At 39.7% G+C, this 19,241-nt stretch overlaps 1 protein-coding gene across 14 annotated transcripts in view; it reads right to left on the bottom strand.

Annotated features, from left to right (window-relative positions):
* Positions 1-15,800, bottom strand: part of PICALM (phosphatidylinositol binding clathrin assembly protein) — a 98,441-nt gene extending 82,641 nt beyond the window's left edge. For 8 of the 14 annotated variants that reach the window (XM_069470963.1, XM_069470960.1, XM_069470959.1 and 5 more), the window contains exon 1: positions 14,596-14,798. In XM_069470963.1, coding sequence (XP_069327064.1) covers positions 14,596-14,725 — 130 coding nt within the window. In that variant the 5' untranslated portion in view covers positions 14,726-14,798. Of the gene's footprint in view, positions 1-14,595; positions 15,031-15,659 lie in introns of those variants that run through there. The other 6 variants (XM_069470964.1, XM_069470967.1, XM_069470965.1 and 3 more) reach the window with 3 other exon arrangements.
* Positions 15,801-19,241: the final 3,441 nt, after the last annotated feature.

The raw sequence follows: 19,241 nt of genomic DNA, 5'->3' as shown, positions 1-19,241 counted from the left end.
CTATTATGATGTCAGGCATGTTATTTAGCCATGCAGTTTCAATTTCTATATTTCAAAAATAGGATTATTAATACTTAACTTGCACAACATTCTTGTTTGATTCAGGCCATATACTTAAGGTACTTTATAAGCCTTAAAGCACCATTACAAATATACAATATTTTAATTTTTACTTAGCATCATTTGATGAGTTTTCCCTCATTTTGGAAGACTATTCCTCCACCACTTTTCCAATACAGTATTATGAAACTACCTCAAACTCAATGACTTCTATAAAACCTCTCTGAAGCCCAATTTCTTCATCAGCTGGTGGTGATACAGTTTGGATGTCTGTCCTCTCCAAATCTCATGGTAAAATGTGATCTTCAATGTTGGAGGTGGGGCCTAGTGGGAGTTGTTTGGGTTATGGCAGCAGATCACTATTAGTTCACATGAGAGCTGGTTATTTTAAAGGGCGTGGCTTTTCTCTCTCTCTCTCTCTCTCTCACCGCCCCCCCTTCACTTTCTGCCTTGGTTGGAAGCTCCTTGAAGCCCTCACCAGAAGCAGCTACTGACACTATGCTTCTTGTACCATTTGCAGAACTGTGAGATAAATAAACCTCTTTTCTTTATAAATTATCTAGCCTCAGGTATTTCCTTTACAGCAGCACAATGCAGACTAACACAACTGGAAAGTGTTATTTAATGCCATAGTTACCTGCACTCAATCTTAAGAGTGGCAAAATCTTTACAATGCACACATGGATTTCTTTATACATTACAAAGTTCTCTCATATCTTAGTCTTCTGATTAGTACAACAGCCTAGTGACAAAGCAAGAAATGTTATCTCCACTATAAAGACTTAAATATTTGCCTAACTGAAGTAACACAAACTAATGGTTGTGTTGGAACTAGCTTCCTTTTTTTTTTTTTTTTTTTTTTTTTTTTTTTTGAGACAGAGTCTTGCTCTGTTGCCTGGGCTAGAGTGTCATGGTGTCAGCCTAGCTCACAGCAACCTCAAACTCCTGGGCTCAAGCAATCCTCCTGCCTCAGCCTCCCGAGTAGCTGGGACTACAGGCACACACCACCATGATTGGCTAATTTTTTTTTTTTATTTTTCGTAGAGATAGGGGTCTCACTCTTGCTCAGGCTGGTCTCAAACTCCTGACCTCAAGCCATCCTTCCGCCTTGGCCTCCCAGAGTGCTAGGATTATAGACGTGAGCCACCTCGCCCAGCTGGAACTAGATTCTAAAAACAGTCTTTGCAGTAGGGTAATAGATGGAGATAGATACAGACACACACACACACACTCAACTCCCTTCCTCTCTCTCTCCATTCCAAGTCGTACAAGATCGCGTTCTCTAATTATTCTAAAATCCACCTTCTCACAAATCCAATGCTTAGTTCTCATAAATCTAATTTCTTAACATGTATAATAAAATACCTCTAGTCTGGTTTAGTATGTCCTTCTCATTGGCATCGTCATCTTCATTGTAATTACAATGAACTAAAGTCCACAGAATATAAAGAAGATAGCATCTTATTCAACCCAAGTTCACAAAGAACAGGTTTCAAAAGGTCTAGGCATTCTGGGACATAATGGGGACTCTAAAAGGAAAGAAAAAAAGGTGCTGGGTACTCCTCATCTCCAAACGACTCAAACCACAAGCCTTAATTTATGAGCAAGTTTAAAAGAGGCAAGAATGTCACAGAACAAAGTTAACTCACTAGATGTTAGGTGAACAGGTCTTATGTGATTTTACACGACAAGAACACATACAGCAGTTTTCCAGTCATCTTTCGCACCAGAGATGTAATCATTTCCAATTCTAAGTAATAGCAAGAGGGGTAAACCATGTTAAAAGGGGCCTCAATAGTTACAACACATTCTTGGTTAGTCACTAAGTTAGGAAAACATAACTCTGATGAAGAAAGTCAAAGGAAAATCAATTCTAGGTTAAGTCTGTAACTCCAAGGATAGGAAGCAGCTTAAGCTTCTCTTAAAAGGTTTCCAATCTCCTGATGGAAGTATTTCTCTCCCTGCACATCACTTTTAGGCAGTCAGTCAAGTCTCAGCCTCCTGAGCTGCTCTATAAATAGCTTTCTAACTTAGCTACCAGTTACAAATCCACAACTAATTTTTAAGTCAGCATCTATGGTTGTCCTTTATTGCCACTCAGCTGTGTTATGCAGTGTTTCTGGGATGAGCTACAAAAATCACCTGAAGATAACGTCTTGATCCACTCTACGTCACCAAGTCCAAACAATATTTTGCAAAAGAATATGAAGAACAAAAGCAAATGAGGGTTTATAGTTTACAAAGTCTAAGATGTTATATTAAATTAATGCCCAATACAAAATCCAAACCTGATAACACACAATTACATAGCTCTGTGAAAAAAAGTTACAAAAGCTAATCTTGAGAAAAGAAAAATAACCAAGGAAATACTGCCTGCTAAACCTTAACTTCTCGGTCATTAAACAGCTGGTTTTGGCCAGGAACACAGTGGCTCATACCTGTAATCCCAGCACCTGTGGGAGGCCGAGGCTGGAGGATCACTTGAGGCCTGGAGTCCAAGACCAGCCTGAACAAGAATGAGACCTGATCTCTACAAAAAATATTATAACTATTTATTGAAGTTATATTTCTCAAAGAAAAGCTCTCTCCTAACCATATCCCATTCCCTAAAAGTTTTCTGTGAGCCAAGAGGCTCCCCCAGATTGTCTGACTTCCAGGCAAAATTCTTCACCACCATCTAAATGTTAGAGTTATTCTCCATTTCCTCTTACTAACAGCATCTTAGTTTAAGTATCTGTAAAATAGTGCTAACAAAACCATCTAATAAATAGGTTTTTTCTAAGTGTTCTGTTAATATATGTCAATTGCTCAAAACATAGAAAGGATTCCTTAACATACTGACTGCCACATTAGAAAAAATTTTTTTCCTTGGGGCCACAGTGTTTTATTACAAAAATAGAATAAAACATTTGAAAACAAAATGATCCTTTCTAATTTAATAATTTTTTTAAATTTTTTATTGTTTTCTGTGTCTGAGTTATATGCAACTTGAAATAGTTCATGTAGCTTCCAAGGTGAAGAGACATGTGAGTTACATATGCTTTGAGAGGCCTCAGGCTCAAAACTAGTGTGAGTTAAATACAAGTCACATGGCAGTTAATGTGTTAAAGATTAGCTGTTCTCATTTTGTCTATGTCCTAACTAAACTAATTTTATGTAACACTGAAGACTGAAATGTTTCCTTAAACTTTACAAAATCTCTACCTTAAGATAAAAGTTAGGTATACATTATTTCTGTTGAGAAGACTTTTTCAATGATTTTTGTGCAATCTAGAGATTTAGAAATCCCCCAAACCTCAGTTAATGCCACTATCCAGTCTATAATAAAGTTAATATATAAAAAGCTTGAAGCAGCAAAATCTCATCCTCAGTTTCAAGATCAGCAAAACTCCTTGTTCTCTCTATTTTCACACTGGCAGGAGAAAATGATGATATAGGGTAATTTCGAAAAATTGGCTAACGATGGTCCAACATTTTCAAAGTAGCCAAAAGCTACCTGGTAATAAGCTATATCTCAAGGCCATATAATTAAAAGTCATCATACTTTCAACAATCTAGCCTCAGACAATTGCTCTGTACTTCTTATTACATCCAACCTGTCCCTCTCATAGCCCCAAAGCACTCCATTCACAAACAGATTGTTTTGTTCTCCAAACACCATTCCAGCCTTCCTACCTACAAATGTTTGCCCATGCTCCTTCCTCCACCTGAAATGCCTATTGCTCCTAACTACTTATCATTTAAGGTCTAGTTCTTTCCTAATCAAAAGCAGTATCTCTCACCTCTGATTTTTAATGTCATTTAATCTGCACTTATCTCACATTGCCTGGCAATACAGCTATCTGTTTATTTCATCTTCCCTGCTAGACTGAGGACATTATCAGTGATTTTACTTCTAAGATTTCCCAATTATCTCAACACAACAATTTGCATATATAGTAGACACTGTTAAATTAAATTTGGCCTAACACTGCCTCTGTAAGCAGTGAACTGCAACTTAGTATGTAAACAAACTACAACCTAACTTAAGAGTATATTCTTGTAACAAGTAGTTAAGTCTCAGCCAATTACAGCAGCCAAGCTTTCATCCAATCACAGGTTGCAAACTGCTCAGACATGTCCAAATAAGGCAAATGCAGAGCTGTAACCAATAAGGCTATTTCTGTATATAACCTTTTTCTATCTATAAATACTGCCTGCCCACATTGCTGGGTAGAGCTCTCTGAACTTTTACTGGTTCAGGTGCTGTCCAATTCATGAATTGTTTCTGAGCTCAAATAAACTCTACTATTAACAAATTTAACTTGTCTACAGTTTTTCTTTTAACACTCAATATGTAACTGCTAAGGAGTATACTAATTTCCACAAGACTAAGTAAGTTTTGTTGGGTAGAGATCCAACTTCAAAAATGTAAGAATGACTAATAACTAATGAATGCATCATTTGCAGATAAACAGATGTCAACAGTTAAACCACGTAAGTCAGTCAGGCCATCAAGATTCTTACTGACTTTAAATTGGTTTAACAAATCTTTTTTATTCATACTATTATCTGATAATAAGATGACAGTATAAACAGTTTGTGTTTAAGTTTATAAACTTGGAAATCAAAGCTCGATTTCCAGACATGTCTAAAAAGCCATCAGATCACAGTACACCTGATTTTATTTAGGGACCCAAACCACTACATATAACAATATTCAGAGGTCCAATTTTGGGTGCTAAGGCACATTTAGCCCTCTGCACACCTGCCAACAGAACTGTGCGTTCCTTCCCTCCTATTATTCTCAACAACGCTCCTACAAACTACCAGGGAAAAGGAAAAAAATACTTCCCCAGTTTCATGGCACTGTCATCTAAAGCTAGGAAGGAAAGCAGCTAAAATAAGAGAAAAGGGGACTCTAAAATGAAGATTTGGGGAAGAGGTATGAAGAGACTAGAGTCTACTAAGTTAACTCCTGCTCCTTCAAGACCTTTAAGGGTTCCCTCTCCAATCTTATCTCCCCTTACTCCATTAACACTTTGCATTCCACTGTAAAGAACTATTTAAAGTTTACCCCAAACACACCATAAAGCTCTTTCTTGCCTCCATGTCACTGCTTATGCTAATTTAAAAGGAACTCATTTTGTCCATATGCAAATCACTATTTATCCTTAAGAGTCTCATTTTTCCACTCAGACCTTGTCCAAGAAAAATAAAGTCTTACAAAATAATAAACTCATGGGTCTTTGTAGGTCTCAAAAAAAAAACAGTGTGGAGAGTGGGAAAGAATGGGCATAGCTGAAGTAGGAAGAAGCCCGCTCCCCCTCATTCAATATAGCTTATTAAAGGTAATACTTCACTTCTTACTATCTTCATTTGCATTTTAAATTCTTTGCCAATGTCCTCTACCAAAACATGCAAGCAGTTAGCAAATAAGGCCTTATAGCATCCTGCCATAAGATGTGGACTATGTGGCCAGGCACGCTGACTCACGCCTAGAATCCCAGCTGGGATTGGGTGGCTGAGGCAGGTGGACAGCTTGAGCCCAGGAGCTCAAGACCAGCTGGGGCAATACAGTGAGACCTCATCTCTACAAAAAATTTAAAAATTAGCCTGGCATGGTAGCATGCGCCTGTAGTCCCAGCTACTTGGGAGGCTGAGGCAGGAAGATCATCTGAGCCCAGGAGTTTGAGGCTCTAGTGACCTATGATTGTGCCACTACATTCTAGCCTAGATGACAGAACCAGACTTTATTTAAAAGGGGTGGGGGGAGGCCAGGCACGGTGGCTCACGTCTGTAATCCTAGCACTCTGGGAGGCCGAGGCGGGTGGATCGTTTGAGCTCAGGAGTTCGAGAACCAGCCTGAGCAAGAGCGAGACCCCGTCTCCACTAAAAATAGAAAGAAATTATATGGACAGATAAAAACATATATAGAAAAATTAGCCGGGCATGGTGGCACATGCCTGTAGTCCCAGCTACTCGGGAGGCTGAGGCAGTTGGATTGCTTGAGCCCAGGAGTTTGAGGTTGCTGTGAGCTAGGCTGACGCCATGGCACTCTAGCCCGGGCAACAGAGTGAGACTCTGTCAAAAAAAAAAAAAAAAAAAAAGGGAGGGGGTGGGGGAGACGGTTGTGAACTATCACAGATAACACAAACTCTAAAATCAAGGACTGTCAGGAATTGATTTTTAACAATCACACATTACCAAAGTAATAATAACAACAATAATAGAAAGAAAGAGAAAAGCAGAAGAAAACCCCAAGATTTGACAAACAAACTCATTTGTTTTACGTCAAATATATGAACAATAGTTAGGTCTGGAATAAATATGTTACTGTGACAAATTACCCTAATTGTACATATCCTAACTCGGGAAGTTTATTTCCCAACTTCCATAATTCTTCACATTTTCAATCAATACAGAATAAAAATTTACTTAATCATGAAACAGAAAGAAGTCTAAAACCACTACCCACTACTCACAGCAAAGACTATCACTCCTATAGTAATCTTCCTCTTTCTTTATATTAAAGATCCTAAACATTGTTTAATAACACATTAGAAACCCCCATGAGAAATTAATTCCTCCTTGATTCATTTAGCATCTTTTTATTTAATACTTGTTATATGCTGCATTTAGGATGGTAAAGAAGACATACAAGTGCCCGCTATACAAACACAATTATAGAAGCTATTATATAAAGAATTATAATATATGAGGCCGGGTGCAGTGGCTCACACCTGTAATCTTAGGACTCTGGGAGGCTGAGGCAGGAGGATTGTTTGAGCTCAGGAGTTCAAGAGCAGCCTGAGCAAGAACAAGACCCCATCTCTACCAAAAACAGAAAAAATTAGCCAAGTATGGTGGTTTGCACCTGTAGTCCCAGGTACTCAGGAGGCTGAGGCAGGAGGATCGCTTGAGCCCAGGAGTTTGAGGTTGCAGTGAGCTGTGATGACACCACTGCACTCTACCGAGGATGATAGAGCAAACCCTGTCTCAAAAAAAAAAAAAAAGAAACAGTCCTATTCCCTATAATAAAATAGCATATAACACATTTAAAAAAAAACAAACCAGAACCCAAGAAACTGAGAAGTTTAAAAATATTAATTCATTTAAAAATAATAAAACTGTTTCATGAAAAATAACATTTTCCCCCCAAAAATTATAAGAATGGCATTGTTTCACATTTTCGCAAAACTCTTTACTATGTGGCTTAATAGGAAACAGCTGAATTCTTATTATCCGCTACTGTAATCTGTTGCAATATCACACATTACATAGCCTCTGGAAAACTCCACTGTACACTGGTGAAAGAATGAAAGTGGAAAAGGCAAATAATGTCTCAGTACACAAATATAGTTTTGACCTCACAAACTTGCTGAAATAGTCTTGAAGATCCTTAGGAGTCTCTGGCCCACACTTTAAGAACCACTGCCAACAAAGGAGCAAAGGCAACACAATGGAGCAAAGATAGTCTTTTTTCTTCTTTGTAATGAATGGTACTGGCACAAGTGGAAATCTACAAGCAAACAACTAAATCTAGACACAGACCTTACACCCTTCACAAAAATTAACTCAAAAGGGATCAGAGACAAAATGGATTACAGACTGATAAAATATAAAATGCAAAACAATAAAGCTCCTAGAAGATAACACAGAAGAAAACCTAGATGACCTTGGGTTTGTCGATGACTTTTTAGATATGTCACTAAAGGCATGACCCATGAAAGAAAAAACTCATAAGCTGCAAGTGATTAAAATCAAAACTTTCTGCTCTGCAAAAGACACTGTCAAGAAACTGAAAAGACAAGCCACAGACTGGGAGAAAGTATTTGCCAAAGGTACATTTAATAAAGCATTGTTATCCAAAATATATAAATAACTATTAAAACTCAACAAGAAAACAAAGAACTTGACTTTTAGTACAAGCCAAAGAACTTAACAGACACCTCCCTAAAGAAAATACACAGATAGCAAGCACATGAAAAGATGTCATATCTTTTAATTTGCATTTCATGTCAGGGAAACAACAATTAGATACTACTATACACCTACTAGAATGGCCAAAATACAGAACACCTCAAATGCTGGTGAGGATATGAACAATAGCATTCACTAATGGGAATACAAAATGGTACAGCCACTTTGAAAAACAGTTTGGAGGTTTCTTAAAAAACTGAACATACTCTTACCAAATGATCCAGCCAAACAAACTGAAAAGCTTATGTCCACACAAAAAACACACACACGTTCACAGCAGTTTTATTCATAAATGACAAAACTTGGGAGCCCCCAAGATATCCTTCAGTAGGTGAATGGATAAATAAACCATGGTACATTCAGAGAATGGAATGTTATTCAACACTAAAAAGAAATGAGCTATAAAGCCATGAAAAAACATAAAGGAAACTTAAATGCTTATTACTAAGTGAAAGACGCCAATCTGAAATGGCTAAATACTGTATGATTCCAATTTCATAACATTCTGGAAAAGACAAAACCATAGAGACAGTAAGAAAAAAGATCACTGGATGCCAGGGTTCTCAGAAAGGGAAGGATAAATAGGTGGAACACAGAGGCTCTTTAGGGCAGTGAAACTACTTTGTATGACAGTGGTAGATACATGCCATTATATATTTGTCAAAACCCATCTACACATACAGCACCAAGAGTGAACCCTAATGTAAACTATGGACTTTTGGTGGTAAAGATGTGTCAATGTCGGTTCAATTGTAACAAATGTACCACTTTAGTGGGGGATGTTGATAATAGCAGAGGCTATGCATGTAGGAGGGGTGGAGGGTATATGGGGAATCTCTATAACTTCCATTCAATTTTGCCATGAAACTAATAAAACCGCTCCAAAAAATAAAGTCTATTTTTTAAAAACCCACTGCCATGAATAAATGAATATAGTCTATTCACTTTCTGGAATAAAAAATTATGTAAAAAGTCACACTAAGTTAATAGCAGATGCCAGTGCTAGACTACTAGAGTTCAAAATCCCAGTTCCCTTCTTCCTAGCTCTGTGACACTGGGCAAATTACTGAACTTCTTACTGCCTTGGTTTCCACTTCAGCAAAATGGAAACAATAGAATCTCTCTCACAAAACTGTTAAAAGGAAGTTAACAAATATAAAGTGTTCAATACAATACGGTGGCCTGCACAAAATAACCACAAATATTTGTTAAATATAAAATCCATCTAGGCCAATCAGCACAAAGAGTACACCTACTGCTACCTACATACCAATTTGACTTGAGAAATCCTTAATTTTCTGATAATCTGGCAAATCATAATTCTGAACATAATTTCTAAAATATAGGGGGGAGGGAGGAGAAAAAAAATAAATAAAATAAAATAAAATAAAATATAAATGTTTAGGTTCATCAAGATTCCCTTTTAAGAGTATCATTAGTCAAATATAACTGCCCAGAAAGATCGTCCACAAAAAGAACCATATACACAATAAACATACAAAATTCTAAAAGGTCAAATCCAAAATTTTGATTCTCTAGAGATGTATTAACGCAGTTTAACTCAGAACATACTGAGACAGAACACAAAGTAACGGAAATGCCACTGTAGCCACCAAAAGAACAGGAAGAATAAATACTAAGCCTTTACTTTGAAAGTCTAAGGCTAACTCTTCCTGGTAGGGCTCTATCCTCTTGCCAAGATGCCTTTAAGTTTATTTTTCTTACTTCTTTGATTTTGAGAAATCATGAAATTAAGCATTTTGGAACTGAAGAAAACAAAACAGAAGTGACTTTCTATACATTATGGTGAACTTTCACATAAAATATTCTAAATGATGATCAATGGACAATTTTAAATTAAAGTAATTCTCATTATTAAAAGTCGCAGTTACCTTATTTCTAAACAAAAGACATCCTGGGACAGATCTTTCATTTTATGTTTTCCTTACATGCCTCATCTTAGAAGTCAGATCCCAATTATCAGATACCTTCTTGACAATATGCAAACTAAGCACCTCTAAGATGTCATTAACTAAGATATTAAAAACCAATACATATGCTTAAAAAGTAAATTAATTCAGGGACATTTCAGTATTTTATATACCTTTTCTTTTTTTTTTTTTTTTTTTTTAATTTTTTGCAGGGATGGGGTCTCACTATATTGCCCAGGCTGATCTTGAATTTCCAGCCTCGAGCAATCCTCATACCTCAGCCTCCCAAAGAGCTGGGATTATAGGTGACAGCCACCTCATCCAGCCTATATATTTTCAATGGTCATAAAAACCACTAACCCAAATACAAATCCCACCTTCTACATATGCAAAACATTCACAAGTCTTACTTTTTAAAAAATTGTTTCCACAATTAAAATTAAGCAGGGTTGGCCGGGCGCGGTGGCTCACGCCTGTAATCCTAGCACTTTGGGAGGCCGAGGCAGGTGGATCGCTCGAGGTCAGGAGTTCCAGACCAGCCTGACCAAGAGCAAGGCCCTGTCTCTACTAAAAATAGAAAGAAATTATCTGGCCAACTAAAAATATATATAGAAAAAATTAGCCAGGCATGGTGGTGCATGCCTGTAGTCCCAGCTATTCGGGAGGCTGAGGCAGGAGGATTGCTTGAGCCTAGGAGTTTGAGGTTGACGCCACGGCACTCTAGCCCAGGCAACAGAGCGAGACTCTGTTAAAAAAAAAAAAAAAAAAAATTAAGCAGGGTCTAGCTTTGGTTCACAACATACAAATAACGATGTTGTATCTACCAAAAAAAGATATGCTTATAATGGATGCTTAATAAGAAATTAATCTTGATTTTATGTTAGAACGGATAAGGCAGACAGATTGTGGTTGAAATGAAGTGTCCCTGGAAATTAACTGGGAAAAATATAGATTAAAAAAATTAAGACATTATAATCATTAACATAAATATTACATTTCAGTGAAACATGTCAAAAAGTAAATGTCTGGGCAGGAGAGGTGGCTCACTCCTTTAATCCTAGCACTCTGGGAGGCCAAGGTGGGAGGATCGCTTGAGGTCAGGAGTTTGAGACCAACCTAAGCAAAACCAAGACCCTGTCTCTACCAAAAATAAAAAAAATTAGCCAGGCGTGGTGGTGCCCACCTGTTATCCCAGCTACTCAAGAGGCTGAGGCAGGAGGATGGCTTGAGCCCAGTAGTTTGAGGCTGCAGTGAGCTAGGCAGACACCACTATACTCTAGCCAGGGCAACAGAGTGAGACTGTCTCAAAAAAAGGTAAACGTCCAAGGACAGCAAATTAAACTAACATAGAAAAAGAAAGTTAAGAATTCATATCAAAAACAGAATAAGATTAAAATGTTGTGAAATCAGATATGTTAAAAATAGTGTTTTGTCTATACTTCAATCATTATGAATGTTTTAAGCATTCTATACCCTCTTTAAATGGACTTAGAAACTACTTTTTATGCACAGGAATTACCCCCACCCATCACCTATAAGAGAGGATTAAATGATATAAGGGCCTGGAAAACTGAAGTTCTTCAAATATAAGTGCTACTAAACAAAAAAAGAAAAAGAAAAAAAAAATACAAGTGCTACTATTCTTCTACCTTGATTATGGCCATTAAAAGCCTGAAATTTATTGGAAATCATGTTTATTTTCACTAATATGTATCAAGTTTGACAACTCTTTTCACACTGGGGACACTGGTCAACATTATTATCCACTAACATCTACTGTATAAGCAAAGCAAAAAGATCTTTTTTCAACTAATATATAATGTAGTATGAAATTAAGCCATAATTCATAGATTATAATAATCACTTCCTAATATGGAAAGATTTCGGTAAGGAAATGAAGAGAAACTACCTCCACATTCTAAGACCTATAGTTAAAACAACAAACCTAAGCATATTTTTGTTAAATGCTGCCATTTTCATAAAATCATTTTCATTAGGTTCTTAGAAGTAGGTGTTAGTTGTTGGGGACATTAAAAGGTACAACAGAACTAAGCTTTCACTATAAAGGAAAAATCTTAAAAAGAGGAAAAATTACTTGAAATGACAGATCTCTATATTAAACCCTAAAGTTCATGATGTCAACACTAAGAACCTTTTTAATTTTCTTAAAGCATCTTAGTGTGGCGAAGGTGTTTGTCTAGTAAACCATTCATTGGTCAGACTTTACTTAAACTTATTTCATTAATGAGAACTGGATACACAGGCATTTTAAGCAACAGTACAGAGAAAACAGTGTCACTGTATTTTAAAACCTTACTGAAAAGAAAGAGGCATAATGTTCACACATTTTTTTTAAAAAGTCAAACACTACCAGGTATATTCAAGCTTTAAAAAGGTAAGAGCTTATAAAAACAGCAGTGGCAGAGAAAAAGAACCACAAATGTGAGATTATCCTCCAAACCTAATCCCAGCTGGCATCTGCAATAGAGATTTTTACAAGAGAAAAGGCTAATAACATTTATAAAACCGTAAGCAAATATCACTCCTTCTAACCCTATCTAACCTATTTTCTACTCTTTTTGGCACTGTGTTAAAAGAACCACTGCTACATTTGAAATAAAACAATATTTATAAAGACTTTTAAAAGCTTTATCTATTCTTGTTACAATTTATCACTTTGAGTGAAGGAAGAGAAAAATAGTTCACACAGTCACTTCTGTGTGAACTATTTCCAAAAAAAAAAAACTAATAAAAGAATTAACACAGTGGTAGGGGCAAACTGTAAAATACGGTAGGGCAAACCAAGTAGTCATTGGAAGAAAGGAGTAGAAATGCCTACTCCCCATATCAGATAATCAAAAAAGCATTTACAGCTCCATGATGCAGTTTAAAGAATTTTCTGTGCGTAAGTGTCACCATTTAAATGTAGTCTCCGTTCTCTAAACAGGCAAGGACTGATAAGTTAAAAAGTAGCCTGCGTGAGTATCATCACTGAGAACCAAGCACTAATGATTTTTTAAAAACTTTTCCACAGTAGAGGAACAAATCAAAATGAATAATGGGTTTGTCCACAGCAATAACTTGTTCTAACAGCACTTCAAGAGCAAATATCTTGGAAGAATTCACATTTTGTACATTTTTTTAAATGAGCAAACCTTATTTATGGCCAAAGTCCGGATGAGAAACCAAAACAGGCCTCCTGACAATGAATTCCCTATCAAGACATACTCATTCTTGCTTCAAGCAGTAAAGCAAAGTAACTTTACGTTTAAGTCAGTCAGACTAATGTGTCCAGTAGTCATTTGAAAAGGAACTTACTATTGTGACTATTTCCCTATTTTTCCCTGAAAAGTTTCAGGTCAAAGCTCCATTGACTCAAAGCCTGAGTGATCCACTGAACTTTGTACCCTGAGGTAAAGGAGCATAAACAAAAAGGAGGACATTAAAGGTGGCTTCCAGGTTTCAAAATAGTTGGGAGGAGTTAGTTCTATTAATTGTATCTAAGTTAGCGAATGGAGCAATACTATGCCGTATAAGAAAATCTAGTTCCTCAAAAGATAATTGACATATTCTGTTCAGTTCAGACTTAGTTTAAAAAATAAGTAAAACTACAAATATGTATTGGCATAAATTAAAACGTATCCAAACTCAAACATCAAACATCGTTGTAAGCTATTTGTAGGTAAATTTATTAAGCCATTTTGAATTCCAACAGTCTACGCTTCACACTTAAGCTTCTAAATTCAAACCGCCAGGGTTAACAGTTCCAGGAACGGATACCAATATCAGCAAAGCCTTTTTCCATATTCCCATTTGAAAGTGCGGGGCGGGGAGCGGGGGGAGAGGCTAACATTCATAACTCACCCCAGTCAAAAGTATGTATAGACAATACAATGATTAAATTCCACGAGAGGCAAATAAAAATTCCAACTTTCCACAAAGCTTCCCCTACACCCACGAAGAAGGATAAAAGTAGAGTACTGGGTAGGGTGCTTAAAATGAGTCGAAGGAACTTAAGCTACACAGGCCAAAAAGGTAACCCAAGTCGGGGAGGAAAGACGGAAGAGAAAGCCGGGAAGGAAAGGGAAAAGCTAGTGGAGAGCAAAGGAAATGGGAATCACTTCAAGGGAGGCAACCCTGACGGTTACAGAGCAGCAGGGATGTGGGTCCAAGGAACCCGGCATTTACGGAAACCCGAAGGCGGCTAATGGGGAAACAATGGGGCGGTGAGACCGGGAGCAAGCGGGAGACGCTCAGGCGAGAGCAACGGGGCGGCACCGGACGGGTGGGATGGAAGAGCAGAAGGCTGCAGGAGAGAGGGGTAGGGGGATGAGAAGCTAGGTGGGGAGGCAAGTTGGTCCAGTGTGATGGGGTATGGTGTCGCACTGGGCAGTGAGGCGAGGGTCCCCTAGGAACCAGGAGGGGAGTGGCTTGTCAGAGATTTTTAGACAGGGAACGGGGGGAACGGAGGCCGTGAAGGCTGATGTGATGGAAGCAAAAAGAACACAGCTCAACGGGCAGAGAGCCGCCGTGCTAGTAAGACGCAGGGAGGGAACAGGCAGCTGAAGGGGGAAAGGAAAGAATGAGGAAAGGAATCGGGTGGCATGAGCAGGGAGTGGGGGCCGAGGTTGGCTTCACTCACAGTCCAGGTGCTTTTTCTTGGGCCCCATGATCTCGTGGGTCGTGGCCTTGCATACTGTCTTGGATACCGCGGAGCCGGTGACACTGTGCTGGGCGGCGGTGATTCGGTCCGTCAGGCTCTGGCCGGACATCTCTGCGGCTCCTCCGCCACCCCTCCCACTCGGCAGCCGGCGGGGACTGGGACCCCCACGAGCCGGAGGACCCCCACCCCCCACCGCACCCCCTACCCCCACCGGCTCCTTCCCCGCCTGCCGGCCTGGGGCGGGGCTCAGGGCCGCGCGCTGCCACCTGGCCCGGAGAGAACCGGTTCGTGTCACCCACGGGGTCGGACACGACGTCGGGCACTCCCTTGCCCCCGCCTCAGCTCAGCCCACCCCTTCCCTGGTCAGCTGGAGCTCGGCAGGGCAAGAGGGACAAGCAGCTGCAGGAAAATGGCGGCGCCAGGCTCCTCCTCGGAGCTTTCCGGGCTGCCCCCGGGTCACGTGACTAGGGCACCGCCCCTCCTTCTCCCTTCTCCCGCCCCTTTTCCCTTCTCTTTCCTCTTCGACGCCCGCCCTCCCTCGCTCAGCGAGGGAAGAGCGGGGCGGCGCCCGCGCGTTACGTGATGGAACCCGTCCGGCGGGCGCAACAGGAGGCCCGCTCGGGGGGAGTGCGCGGCCGGCCGCGTCACGTGACTTTCTGCCAACAGGTCGCCAGAGGCCCAGCCTGCGGGGGTCACAGAGGGGGGTGGGGCGGGGGAGGGGCGGCGAGACCGGTGTGCTGGGGGCGGGGCGGACGGCTTCTCCCCTCTCTCCCCACCCCTGGGTGTCCTCGTGTTTGTGGTTGAAACCAACAGCTTGACAAAGAGGAGGTGCAACTGCCTGAACAGCTTCCCCTGAGAAAGAGGGTGTCACAGCTCTGGCTCTCCGAGCTTTCCTAGCATAGTCAAGCAAGAATGTGTTTGGAGACGCCCCCCAAAGTCGTCCTCTTGGTTTAAAAGAAAAGGTTCCAATGGGCTTATTTTCTGAACTTGCCAGCAGGCCTCTCTCTATTATGGAACTGTTGAAGCTTTCCCTGTTTTCTTACCCCAGAAAGGTTTTTTACTCCCTTTCCTTGAGAGGCTTGGAAATGTCACCTGGTTTTGTTTATCTCCACTCCAAAAACTCAACACATTGCTGCCAATCTAAATTTAGTTACTAACCAGCCAGTATTCATTCTCTAGGGTGTCAAATAGGACAGGAAACACATAGCTTCACTGGAATTTGAAAGGGGAAGTAGTAGGATGATGTCAACAGAGATTAGCTTGACCCTACAAGGCTGACTGTTGTGGTGATTAAAGGTCCAGACCATAGAAGGAAGTGAGAGGGTGGTAAATGGAGAAGTCCCATTCAAAGAGTGGAGACATCACTACCTGCCATCTCCCAGGTTTAGTCTTTCTTCCCCTTGGCCTCTTTTCTCTTACTGGGTGAGCCAGATTTCCACGGAAAGACATTGACACTGCCTGTGGGCATTTTAGAGAAACTGTTATACCCTGAGAATCTGTTCTATGGAATTCAGAAGATATACTAACAAAGCCTTTTAAAATGTTATTAGGGCCCTACATTTAACCCAGGGTTAGGGGTAAGTTTTAAAATCTCTATGAATGTTAAGTTACCATGTAATCTTACTAGTTTCAAATGAAATGCTAACATACTCAGTCTGTGTATGCCATCTGCCAGCCATATCCAAAATACTGTGCCTCAATCTGGTGACTCTCAAAAGATGCAAAACTCAGATATTTAACATTTTATGTATCATATCAGGAATTTTGTGGTCTCCTCCCATTCCCTTTCCCTCTACACCTGCTCACCCCCTTTTTTCCCCACTATGGCTGATGAAATTCTGTAGCACCATGTTTTTGCCAAGAACACAGTTCTTAAACCAACAGCCTTCATCTTTGTAAAGCCAGCCTCAAATTTCATAAAACCGTAATGACTTCCTTCAGTGCACTGCAATCCATCTGTGGCTTGGTGCCGAGTTTGCTGCCCCGTGTCCATCCAGCAGAGGAGTTACCCAATTCTCAAGACATGTTGTCAGTCATCATTACTGCTTTCCTATGGGTTCCACTGCATAAGTTACTGGTTGGCCTGGGCCTCTGTACTGGTAAAGCCCAATCTGAGATCAACATTAACATAGTCTATCAGTGGCTAAATATTTTATCCTTAGGGAAACATTTTTATGCACTACTGTAAATGACATTCTAGGAAAGTATTTTCACTGTTACTTTTACCAAAGAGATTCTTTCAAATCACCTTTACAAATAATTGTGGACATGTTTACTTCATTTTTAAAAAAATTTTTTTTAGAGACAGGGTCTTGCTCTGTCAGCCAGGCTGGAGTACAGTGGCCCGATAATAGCTCACTGCAACCTTGAACTCCTGGCTCAAAGGAATTCTCCCACCTCAGCCTCTGGAGTGGCTAGGACTACAGGCCCGCGCCACCACACCTGGATAATTTTTTTTAAAATCTTTTGTAGAGTCGGGGTCTTGCTACATTGCCCAGGCTCATCTAGAACTCCTGGCCTCCCAAAGTGCTGGGATTGCAGGCATAAGCCACCACACCTGGCCATGTTTACTTTAACAAACTAGCTTCTGTTAGAAATATCATTGTACTTCTTTTTTAAGGGTACATTTTAGAAGTTTCTAAATATGTAAACAATCAATGGTCATTGTAAAGGTTAATGTACAGTTGTGATCTAAAAAGATATGGAGAAATTTGGAAGATGGGAATTGTTCTAAAGATAGGAATTACTGACCTACCTTATTTTAGTTTTCTCTCTGTTTCAGTTCCGTGGTCTATTCAAGAAATATTTCTACTGAAATTCCGCAGATGCCAACTCACTATGGCCAAAACTGAACTTCTCTTGTCCTGCCCACCATCCCTTATCCTTAATCCATACTGATCCTCTCCTTTGTTCCTTGTTTCCGTCAATGGCCTCACCACCTGCCCAGAAGCCCCTGTCAGAAAATTGTGATTCATTCTGAGCTCTCCTTCTCTTATTTCCCTCATCAAACCTAATCTACTTAGATCTCTCAAACCCATCTTCTTTTTAATACCACTTCTGTTGCCTTTATTCCAGCCTTTATGATTTCGTTCGTAATGAGACTGTTTAAGTAACTTTTTAGCTGATTGCCTCTCATACCCCGACCCTCCAATCCAGATCTTTCTGAACCTAAAATGTATTGTCTTTTTTTTGCTTTAAAATCTTCCTGTAGCACCACTCCCTTCATTACTTTAAAGGATAAAACTCAGGACTTTCAATCTGACAAAGCTCTTCATGATCTGACCCCTACCTAACTACTACTTTTTTTTTTTAATTTTTTTTTTTTTTTTTTTTTTGAGACAGAATCTCGCTTTGTGGTCCGGGCTATGGTGCTGTGGTATCAGCCTAGCTCAGCAACTTCAAACTCCTAGGCTCAAGCAATCCTACTGCCTCAGCCTCCCGAGTAGCTGGGACTACAGGCATGCGCCACCATGCCCGGCTAATTTTTTTTCTATATATATTTTAGTTGGCCAGCTAATTTCTTTCTATTTTTAGTAGAGACGGGGTCTCGCTCTTGCTCAGGCTGGTCTCGAACTCCTGAGCTCAAAGGATCCACCTACCTCGGCCTCCCAGAGTGCTAGGATTACAGGCGTGAGCCACTGCACCCGGCCCTAACTACTACTTTTTTGAGCCTTGTCTCTCCCCATTCCTCCATACACACTTCAGCCAGTATCACACTACTTGCCATACCTGGATATGTCATGCTGTTTTGCACCCCAAAAAGCAGTCACTGGTTTCCTTTTGTTACTCATATAGTATATTGTATATCCTTCTGTTATTATTATTGTAATTGATTTATTGCACAAATGGGGGGCAAAGATATCTGCATGCTAGTATTATGGCTGATGTATAGTGGACACACAGTAGAATGCTGGTGGTTGAATGAATGAATGAAAACACTTTGAAATCTTTTGTGTCCATTTGGACACACCATCAGTTCACACCTTTCATTTGATAAAATCTGCCAACTTTTTCACACATATAGCATGCCCATCCCATAATTATCTGTCTGGAGCATCATCCTTATCTAGTACTTTGTTAACTAATTTACTTTGTGAAAAAATATGTATTGAACTCCTACTGTGTGTCAGGCCCATCAGTTCTAGGTGCTGAATACTGTTTAACAGTGAACTCATCAGTCGTTTGGGAACCAATCAGTTCTCAACTTTGATCACCAACTTGAAGGCCTATTTGCTTTGATCACAAACAAACCAAAAACAGAAGGAAAAACTTTGAATAGTACATGGTATTTCCTAGGCTCTCCGTACTAAAAAGTATGTTGTAGAGAGACATGGAGTGCAAGAAGGAGGAGCAACAGATTTTTTTTAATACCTTCTATATGGTAGGAACACTATGTAAGTTTTTTCATTTAATTCTTACAACAATAACTCCAAAATGGTTTGTGCTCATTTAATACAAGGAAACAAACAAGTCTTAGAAGTAACTTCCCAGAATCTCACAGATAATAAGTGGCAGAAGCAAGGTTTAAAACTCATTCTCTTTCCAACAGTCTACCCAGACCCTTTAGCCAATACTTGAAGCAACTGCCAATATACATTAAATCCATTCAACAAGTAGTTCTTGCC

This window comes from Eulemur rufifrons, chromosome 6, assembly GCF_041146395.1.
Source record: "Eulemur rufifrons isolate Redbay chromosome 6, OSU_ERuf_1, whole genome shotgun sequence".
Taxonomy (NCBI): Eukaryota; Metazoa; Chordata; class Mammalia; order Primates; family Lemuridae; genus Eulemur; species Eulemur rufifrons.
Note: the sequence above shows the minus strand (reverse complement) of the source record. Positions and strands in the feature narration are given on the sequence as shown.